Raw genomic sequence first — 10,558 nt, 5'->3', positions numbered from 1 at the left:
AAAAAGGTGATGATATTAGAGAATAGTTATAATTTAACCTATATAGTAGAGCTCTTTTATTGCAGTTAAAGTCTTTTAGGTATTGAACATAATTCTAAATCAGTAGTACTGGTAAGATCTGCACAAATTAAGACGTAAACAAACTAGGTTACATTCTAAACCTTTTTTTTTTACTGTTTCAGTAAGACATTAAAACAAGCAGAAAACATATCCAGAATAGACTCAGACTGACGGCCTTCATTCATGGATCCTGTGTTATATTTTTCCTCCCAAACTATCCGCGGACCCCGCCCACTACGGAAGCACTGGAGGCTGTCAGACACGTGATTGATTCAGTATGGAGGAGCTGCTCTCTGAATGAGTGGATTTTTTTTTTTTTTACACCGACGGCTCCCGTATCTTCGTGGATGCTTCAGGAGAGCAGCGGGGTGGAAGCGCCGCGCAGTCCGCCTCCAGGTGTGCCCTGTCCCGGTCTCTGTGAATCAGCCTGCTCTGTTGCTGCTGTCTCTGTAAGGTGGCTGTTGGGCTGACTTTCTTTCGCCTGCGCTTTGACTTATGCTCGAAGTTTTCATCGCCCTTTCAAAGTCAGCAGAAAGAAGGCAAAATTGTTGCGCAATAAGCCCGCTGTTTCCAGTTTGCAGTTAAAAACTAAAGCAAGGCTCGGCTGAAATGAAGCAGCTTATCTGTGTGGCTTAAATTGAGCGCATTAGTGAAGCTCGCCGCTTTTTATTAAGAGGTGTGGATTTTTGGGACGGTTTCCCTGACTTGTCTCCTCGATAGGTTCTTCTGTTTTGTGAGAGAAGTTTTGACAGTGGTTGTTTGGGATTCACAGCACGCATTTCTTCTCCTTCATGTTTGCCCACCGTGCCTGTGTGTGAGGTAGGAAGCTGTGTTTGTGTTGCGGAGCTTTGGGTGTAAACTTGTGCCTTCATGCAGTGTAAACACGGGGCTGTGGCTCTGCTCTGTTATCGTTCCTCTTTAACCCTTTACAAGCGGAAAAATGCTCACAGACTCCTGCTTATAAACTCCAGACCCCACAGGAACAAAAAGTCACAGCAGACCTATATGTCTGAGTCCTACTTTACTGGCTGCAGATGTTTGTTTTTATAGATTCAAACGAAGGATAAGTGGATCCAAACACAGACAAAACTTCAGCTTAATCTGGAATATTATCTAACTAGTACATTCTTTTCCTGGTCAGTTCAAACCTCTGGTTTCCTTGTTAGGTTAGACGTGTTGATTCACTGTTTTATTCTCTTTATTCTGATCACTAATATTAATAGGGACATCAAATAGCTATTTAATAGAGGTAACTTGATTCAGAAGATTTTACATAGTGACATTTTTCAAGCATTCTTTTTGTCAGTTTTGGTGAATATAAATGAATCAGTTACTATATAAATTTTCGCCTGGCGGTCCAGGCAGGTGGACACTTTCTTTTTATTTTTAGGGCAAGAAGTTTAAATCTATATAAAAATGGAAAATTTGAACTACAACAAAAAGTACTGATCTTTAGAAATCTTGGTTTTTGCTTTCATTTTAATTTTGTAGTAAGCTTTACCACGACCTCCATGAACCCAGCAGCTTTTACCCTACAGTAAAGCAAACCTCTGTGCTCCCAGTCGTTAAACTTTGCTCAAAAAGAAAACTGCTATTAAAGAGTGATTGACCCATTTTCTGCACTAGTTACTGAGCTTAGACTTAAAATGTTTTTCTAGAAGAAAATACAAAACAGTCAACTCCAAAAAATAATTAGTTCCTTTAAAATATTACTTATTTACTTTGTTGTATTGTTTTCATAATTTATTTTAAAACAAACAATACATTAGACCCCTGGCATAGATGAAATTCACAAATACTTAATAAAAATGGTTAGAACAGCCTGTGTTAATAGTCCAAACACAAAATATATCTTAAAATGCATTAAAAATGAAATAATGAGAAGTTTAAGATTATGAAAATTATATAAGATAATCATCAACTTAATATCACAATTCTCTTACAACATACAGGGAAACCCGTCTTGGCATTTAGATTTGTGTTTTGATAAGCTCTAAAAAAAAAACAACTAATAATTTGGAGTTATGTTCTACAGAAAAATCTACAAATCTCAGCCGCAAATAGGCGGGTCCACTGTGTTTTGGTCACATTACTTTTTAACTTGATGATTTTGGTCCATGTGATAAAAATTTAAACACCACTGGTCTGCAGAACCATAGCAACAAATCACCAGACAGTCACAAGGAGATCGATCCGAAGGAACAAGAGGTAAAGGCCAAAGATGAAGCGAAAACAGTTGATGCTTTATACATATAACATCATAATGCTTGAGGACAAACCAAAAAATTAGATGAAACATAAATTTCATCAGATGATGCTTTTATGCTCAAACAGACATGTAGATTGGAGGAATAGATAGAAAGCAATAAAGCGAGCTATAAACTGTAGATCTAGCCGCAAACCTTGTGTTGCTGACGTTCGCACCAAGTTTCTCTGTCAGAAGAAATGTTGCACTGGGTCCGGTGTGATGATTTCACCTGTTTTCAGACAGAGTTGAAGTGAGAAACATTTCCAGACGTCATGGCTCATTGAAGAACACGCTGATTCTGATTGTGTGCAGAGATGTAAAGAATCAAGGTGGTAAAATATCTGAACATTTTCACAGATAAATAAATCATCAGTTAGCAAACTTTCTGCATGTATGCACACGCCTACACACCCACCCCCACCCCCACATATGTTTACTGACTGATACGCAAAGGAGAGCAGCCACAATTTTTCAGTTACAAGCTAAGTCTATGGTTAGTCGAGACCTTGATGTTTTGTTTGGAAAGTTTTTTGTGACTCAGACTTGTGACGGCTTGGAACTCAGAAAGGACACCAACTTTCTTGCTCAGTTTCTAAAAGTCACATCTTTAAGAAAGAGGACAGAAAATCCATTAGCTGTGTCATCCATTTAATGTATGCCAAGTTTTCAGCTAACAGCTTTTTAGGAATCACTTTGCTGATGTCTGGATGTCTTAGCTTTGATATTTTAAAAATACTTAACTAAAATATTGGAACAAATTGTTTGTGCTAACGTGACTGCGGTTTGCGATTTGCATTCCAGCACGTCCTAGTATGTAAATCACTTCCTTATTTTTGTCTGGTGATCGTGCTATTTCTGGAATGTGAAGTATGTCTCGCAGCTGTGGTGCAACTATTAAGATTTCTCTAGGTGATTATTGAGTTGATTTGCAGAACTGAGGTGAATGCTTAACCCACCACACACACTCTTTGAGATCTGTTCCGTACTAATTTGGTATTTTGTTCAAGCAGGATTTTCTGCTGCGTTTTTATCTCATCATAGATGTGTAAATGGAGTTTTTGGTCATGGAGGTTTTTAAAAACTCACTGCATAGTGTGAATTATACAGAGATCACAAAAAACAAGGACCTGAAGGGATAGTTTAACCACTTTCTGCTTTACATACCCAAACAGCACTTCAGCTTTTCTACGTCTTTCTTTCTCTTTCTTAATTCTAATCACTGTTAACGTTTAGATGTAAGCTGAAAAAGCTGAAAAAGGGAGCAAAGAATAAGTAATTTCAAAGAAACCATGAGCTACAATCTCGGGGAGATTCCACCGCCCAGCCCAAATGTCAATTTAGTTAATTTTGACGTTATCACAATTATTATCACAGTATTTCAAAATGTCAATGTTATTCCAGAAACGCCGATTATTTTATAGATACTTAAATTTACTGCAAGATGAACTATTGAAATTATATGTACTGCATAATTTTAGACTAATACATTTCTTGTTAGTAATGGATATATAGTTATACAATTTCTTGGCCCTTTTTATCATTGGCTGTTTCTTCTTTTTAGACAATTTATTTTATTTGTAAAATAGTTGCAGTAAATGAATGAAATTTTTCAGTGCATGAATTTGTTTAATTGCTAAATAGAAATCTTCCCGGTAGAAGCTGTGTATTTTATTGGACAAAATTAGCTGTCGATTCAGATCCTTTACAATGACTTATTGGAATAACTTGGTTTTAGTCTGGGACATTCTTTGCAGCATAACCTACAAAATATTTGTTGTTGTGACATATGATGCCCACTGAGCAGTACAGTAAAACTGATTAAAAGACTATTTGCTTTTAACTTGGTCAAATAATCCTATTTTAACCTGGATGTACTTTAATGATTGTACCAGCTTCAATAAATTTCCCCACATTTTTCTGCTTAAAACTTTCAAACATATTAAAATGAAGTGCAACTTTAGTTGCTTTTTTAAAATTTTCTTTTTTTCTAATTTTGCTTCAGTTCAGTTTGTGTGTTCTAATTCCATTAACAAGATAATTTAGCTCAGTTCCACTGTATTTGGTCTGGCCCAAGCTGGCACTGGGGAGGTTTACTTGTTTGTGGACAGTTTGTTGATGTTATCACACTAATGAACTCTAATGGGGTCAGTTAGTGCCAGTGTTGTGCTCTGGGACAAAAAAGGTGGCGAGACTCTGTCACCCAGCAGGAATTTGTAAACAGTTTGGCGGGGTCTCCCATTCAGCTCAACATGCAGGATATTAAAGTACTTTGGTTTTTCTCTGTTCGTCTGTTTGTCTGTCCCTCGATTACACGCAGTACTTTAGAAGACCGTCTGTCAAGTACCTGCAACTCTTCCTGGTGGTATAGACACGGATAAAATAAAAAAGGTCAGCAGGAGCAAATTCTCTTTATTTCTGTTTTTTTTTTTTTGGATTTGGCTTTCATCCAAGTTAGTGAAGAAAAGGAAGCTGGACGTCAGCCAGAAATGCAGTAAAATTAGACGAGAGGAAGATCCAAGCAGTAAAACGGTCTCAGACCTTTCAATGAGCAACTATACAGATGCTCTCAGCCTCAACTGATCTGATTTGAGGCCTGATGGGTCCTTGTGTCAATCCTTATAGGCATCCAGTGAGTCCGTGGCTGCGAATCATTCTCCCACGTCCAGCTTCTTCCATCCTGTTGGACTTCACATCATCAGTAATAAACCCATTTTAGCTCCTTTGTGTTTTTGCCAGGACCCTGTCCTGACTTTGAACCCACCCTTTTGCTGTAAAATCAGTTGGTGTTTGGGGATGGTTTCCTCACTTGAATGTGCAGAGTCTGCTGTCACGTCTGTTTTAGCACTTTACGGTAACCAGGACAGACATGAATCTTCAGATGGTTTTTACTCCTCTGATTTTAGAGATAATGTAAAAGTAGATTTTGATTAAACCAAGTAAGATAAATGCAAGTAGGTGATTTGATTTTCTTAACAAGCAGATCTTCACCACTGATGAACACATCAATATCATTTGGATTGTGTTATAAAGTCTGCTTTACTGCCAAAATCTGCCTGTCGGCACCAAAACACTTAAATGTAAGTTACTGTACTACAGTAGATCTGTAGAAATCTCTGGCTGAAGATAAACTTGTGTAGAACAGACTGTGAATGTATAACATTAGAAGATCAGCGGAAGTTGGAGTGATTGTTGCTTTTCTGTATTAAATAAGATTATGTTGTAGCTATAGTTTTTATTGTTTGTGTGTAAATATTATATTTTTATTGTAGATGAGAAACCTGAGACCGGATCATGCCTTGCTTCACGTAGTTTTATGTAACTCCCTCTGTCAGCAGTTAAGCTCCCAAGCAGCAAGAGAGGCTCAAAAAACAATTTCACTTCCTCATATTTAAAATGTTTTTGCTGTTATTAGTACTCATAGTATTCATACTTCTGATTTTTACTCTTCTCAGTGTCTTGGACTTAAATTCTTCTTCCCTGCTCACAATAAACGAATCTTGCAAGTACTGATCTCTGGTTATTAGAAGTAGTGAAATTGAGTGTTTTTACCTCTTAAAACTGTCTTTCATTGCAGATTGTTGTGATTGCTGATGAAGGCTGTTAGATATCAGTATGAACGCGAAAAGAACTCTTGAACGCAGTATGGGATCCGTCTGTTAGTTTCTTTTTGCTTAACAACTGATTCTTGAGAATTCATCATTGATCCTGTGAAATCCAAAATAGCAAAGTTATCACTCTTTGTTATATTCTTTTATCACATATTTCACTTTGATTTTTGGCATCTAATCAATAGTTACTTTGAAGAATCTTTAGTCTTTCATTTTAGCTAGACTATTCTCCAGTTTTACTTGCAGAAAAGAAAAATCAAGAACAATTCAGTCCTTGGCACACAACCAGACTTTTCTCACCATCTGAATAATTCATACTCAATCAAGACTGAGAGGCTGAAGCAGTCTTCTTGGCATACACGTGTTTTCAATGATTAATTTCTCAAGCTTTGCAAGGGATGTGCTTAATTGTTGTTTACTTCTCGCTATCCGACCGCATGTTATTTTTATGCCATGGAGATTACTCCCGACAGCGCTTGGAGTGCCTGGGAAATAAAGTCCATTAAGAGGTCCTCAGAGCTGTTTTTCTGTCAAGCCTCATGCAACTTTACTTCAGAGAAACACAATGAACCACATCCAGTTTAAAGTCTCATCCTGTCAAAAATGGAGAGTTTGACGAGATGCCAAAGATGTATTTAGTGACTCGGCGGTGCTGGAAAAAGTACTTCTACTATATTTAGATGTGATTAAACTGCATCTATCTGTGGAAAGTTGTTGGTGGCTATCTGCAGCAATCATTGGACATCACAGGGCAAAGCAGCTCAAACAACTGTGCACAGGTTCCTACAGCAGAGCAATTCAGATTGGCCGATTAACCTACCAATCATGTTTTTGACTGGTAGAAGCCGTGGTTCCCAAATAAAACCTACGAATGCACGCATGGGCATCATGTGTATCAAATAGAGCTACTGAAAGGACTAAATGTCTGACGTCAGTACTGACATATTTCTACAGGTTGTATGTAAGCTAAGTCTGTATTCCGAAGTGGGAGATTGTTTCTTTAGGAATAATGGACAGTGTGAAAAGTGTAATATCAAGATTTCAAAAGTGTAGACAACCCTTTAAGAATGCCAGATTTTGAGATCGAAATAAACAATTTAAAAACTTTTTCAAAATCAGTTTGAGAATAGGGGGGAAAAAATGGAGTAACCTTGTTGGATTGTTATTCACAACATTAAACTAGTGCTTTGATGAAACTGCTATCAATTTATAAAGAAAGTGCTTTAATCTGAAAATAAGTTTAGCTAATCTTGTAGGATTTCTTATGCCTTTTTTTGTCCTGTTATTAAAGGCACAATTAGTACAAGAAAACTGAAGATGGAAAACATTTTGTAATAATTTATAATTTTCTTATGTCACAAACCTGTAAACTTAACACAGGTGTGTACACTTTTGAGAGGTGCTGTATTTGGAGATCAAATTTCTGATGGTTTAATTATAGCCTAAGTTAAAAATGTTGTGTTTTCGTTGAAGAAATCAGATCGCTTATTTCCTTTAAGGTAAAAGCACATATATGAGGAGGCTAAATTATACGGCAGAGTAAACAAGCAGCTTTGTCGTCGTGTCAAAGACCTTTGCTCTTTATCAACAATTTCCATCTGTCAGAATATCTCACTAATGTTTGATTTGACTTTAGTTGCCTAAAATTTACTTTGCTGTTTGGATGTTTACCTGTCTTTTTTTGTTTGTCTTTTCTTGCGTGTGCATGAAGAGACCAAACTTTATTTATTTTTATGTCCATACGGACAGTACTCGCGTGATAACTTTTTTTTTTTCAAATAGCTTTTTGAAAATCACCTTGTTGGCACTACAATCATTTCATTGCAGTTGACTTTATCTTTATGATGTCAATTTACAACAAATGTCAGCTTAAGATTCGTTACTAGACAAACTTCCTCAATTAACGTTTGATTACATTGACTTGATTTGGGGCCGAAAGGAATTCAAATTGACCCAGGTCACTGGAGCGCAACTCAAGCATGTAGCCAGACTCAGATCTACTTAAAAATACGCTTATTTAGTCTAGTTATGATTTAATACTGTCAAATTCAGTTAAGTGAAAATATCAGGTGGTAAAAAGTTATTTATCCAATTAATACAGATATAAATTATCACCAGAGCTACAATCTGGTACAGTTCATCTTTCCTCTTGCAGTTCATGTATTGTCCCTTTTTTAAATAAATCAAATAAAAGTAAGCTCATCCCTACTTTAGGAACCTGGTACAGCGCTCCAGTTGCTCATATCCAGATCTTTGCTTCCTGAATCTCCCACTAAAAGGTTTACTCCATGTTAAAAAAAAAAGATATGGCTGGGGCGAATATGTGCTTTTACATCTCTATACTACCAGATTCACCTTGTTTCAACCTGATTCTAGATTGTTTCTTATCTTTGTAATGACATGCCCTGGAGAAAAAAAATGCCTCAATGGTAACTGATCACTGGATTGAAAGAAAGACGGAAACTCAGTACTTAGTGCTCAGCTACACATGGGAGATTCTCAGCCACAAACTGCTAAAATCTGTTTTCATGCAGCTCATAGTCTTGTGGTTAGCCTGATAAATGTTTTGTACAAACAGTGAGTGCTTAATCAAACACCCAGTCTGAATTCATACAGTTAAACAGCGATTATGATTAATTAACCATAACTCACAGTAAACATAACCCCCTGACATGTTGGGCCTGTTGAATATAATTTTGAAATAGTTGTGATGAATAGTTCTCTGACAAAGCTTGTTTTTCTCTGCTTCTTCACGGGCCAACAGTGATATTTGTATACAGTGTACTCTATGCAAACTTCCAAAGAAATAAATTCTGAAATGAAAGAATAAATCCCCAAACACTAACTTTTCCTGCCATATGCATCAGCAAACATGAACTGCAATCTGCTGCAACATGAAAAGGACAAACAGTAAGCTCTGAGCCTGCAGCATTTTCTAAAGTATAAGAATGGGGAAAGAAAGGAGAGGACACCAGTGGTAATAACATTATTTGCTCTATAAATGGTTAAATTAAAATGTGGTCAGGGTATGCTTTCTATAGCAAAGAAAACCAAGTGATTAAATAATCAGTTGCCTCTGAATTCCTCAAGAACTAGAATAAATAAAAGCAAAAGAGCATCAAAATGAAATCCTGTGAAGAGCTTTCTGGAGAACTGTTAAGACCACTTTAAATAAAACAAAGTCTGGCTCCTTGGAAGAAAAATATGAAGAAATGTAAGATGATGTGAAAAAAGAATGCAAGTTCATTCAAAGTCTCAGATTATTTCTCAAACTGATGATATACTGAGAAATATGCAGGACTGATTCAATAATAAAATTCTATTTGAATGATGTTAGTCATGTTTCTGTTGAACTTTTAGATTCTTTGATATACTGTAAGTGAATTAATCAGTGAATGCCAGAATCATGTGGCTGTGTGTCTGTTTTCAATGAAAACGTTTGTTCATCTTTTTGGACAGGGATTTTGAAACATTAGATGTCTAAGGCTTCAGGAAGCCTGTTTATAGATTTAATTACACGATCCACTGCACATAAGAGCCTTTTAGTTCTGCATTGACCTCCTAAGCTGACCTCTGAAGCTTTATTGGTTATGCAATTGATGCAGAATCCATAACATTTTATAAATCCTACTTTGTAATTTGTTGGTGATTAAAACAGCTTCAACAGGAACATGCATAAATGTATAATTATTTTGTTCATGTGGATGTTAGACTTTTCTTGGCCAAACTTTTTTTCTATTGGGTGTGGTACAGCCAGTGCAGAATTAAGTGCTAGAATAACAAACTCTGACTTTTAGTAAACCCAGATGTTTTAAAATGAAACTACATTTGCTTAATAAATAGAACAGGCTTGCAATTTACTTTTTATAGCTGTACTATTTATTAAAAATTCTGTCACAGTGTATCAACAAACAAATATAGGTGAAAATGTCTAAAACACTGCCCTGTTTTTCTGCTCACAGTTTGGCAGTCCCGAGAAGTCTCCTCTGCAATGGGTAGAAAATGACGATCGCTACATCCACTAAAGGTGCATCGATCAACAATGAACTCTCACAGTCGCCAAGGTAAGATCTACTGCTTATTTTTATTTTATTTTATTTTAGTTTAGTTTTTACCTAGAAGTTATTGTCTGTGACTCGAAAGTGCGTGCATTTTACGAATGGGTGGAATTTTGCATGACAGATTTTGATAGCATCAGCAATTCAATCATAATTTGCAGAGCCAGTGTTGATGCTTTCGTTTTGGACCTTTGGTTTAGCTTTTCCACTTTTTTTTTTTTTGGTTGTTGACTGTTTTAATGAAGCAGAAGTATAATTATCATATACTGTTTAAAGTAGGAGAGAGTTACTGCTGTTTTGTACATGTTGCTGTTTTTGTGTTAACAGTTCTCCAGATGCCTCAGCTGTTTCTTAATTGTTGGTCCACTAATAGTCCTTGCATAGCACAGTTTAGGTTGCTTACACCAACTTTTTTTTCACTTACACTGTGCTGGGAGGCATGCTGTCAGAGTTTAAAGCATTTGCGTCAGAGGATGCTGGCACAGGGCAAAGATATCTTCAATTCCTGTCATTATGTTCCTCTAATTTATTTCTTGAATACATCATGTTACATAAGCAGAATGACGATGTGGCCATATTTTCCT

General features: G+C 36.5%; 1 protein-coding gene across 3 annotated transcripts in view; it reads left to right on the top strand.

The window, feature by feature from the left end:
• Positions 1-332: 332 nt before the first annotated feature.
• The window catches only part of LOC102216491 (histone deacetylase 4), a 118,823-nt gene continuing 108,597 nt past the window's right edge, over positions 333-10,558 (top strand). For 2 of the 3 annotated variants that reach the window (XM_023336813.1, XM_023336816.1), the window contains exons 1-2: positions 333-456; positions 9,879-9,980. In XM_023336813.1, the coding sequence (XP_023192581.1) occupies positions 9,959-9,980 (22 nt within the window). In that variant the 5' untranslated portion in view covers positions 333-456; positions 9,879-9,958. Of the gene's footprint in view, positions 510-9,878; positions 9,981-10,558 lie in introns of all 3 variants that reach the window. The other variant, XM_023336814.1, reaches the window with a different exon arrangement.

This window comes from Xiphophorus maculatus, chromosome 7, assembly GCF_002775205.1.
Source record: "Xiphophorus maculatus strain JP 163 A chromosome 7, X_maculatus-5.0-male, whole genome shotgun sequence".
Lineage (NCBI taxonomy): Eukaryota > Metazoa > Chordata > Actinopteri > Cyprinodontiformes > Poeciliidae > Xiphophorus > Xiphophorus maculatus.
The sequence above is the reverse complement of the archived record's forward strand: the minus strand, read 5'-3'. Positions and strand labels throughout refer to the sequence as shown.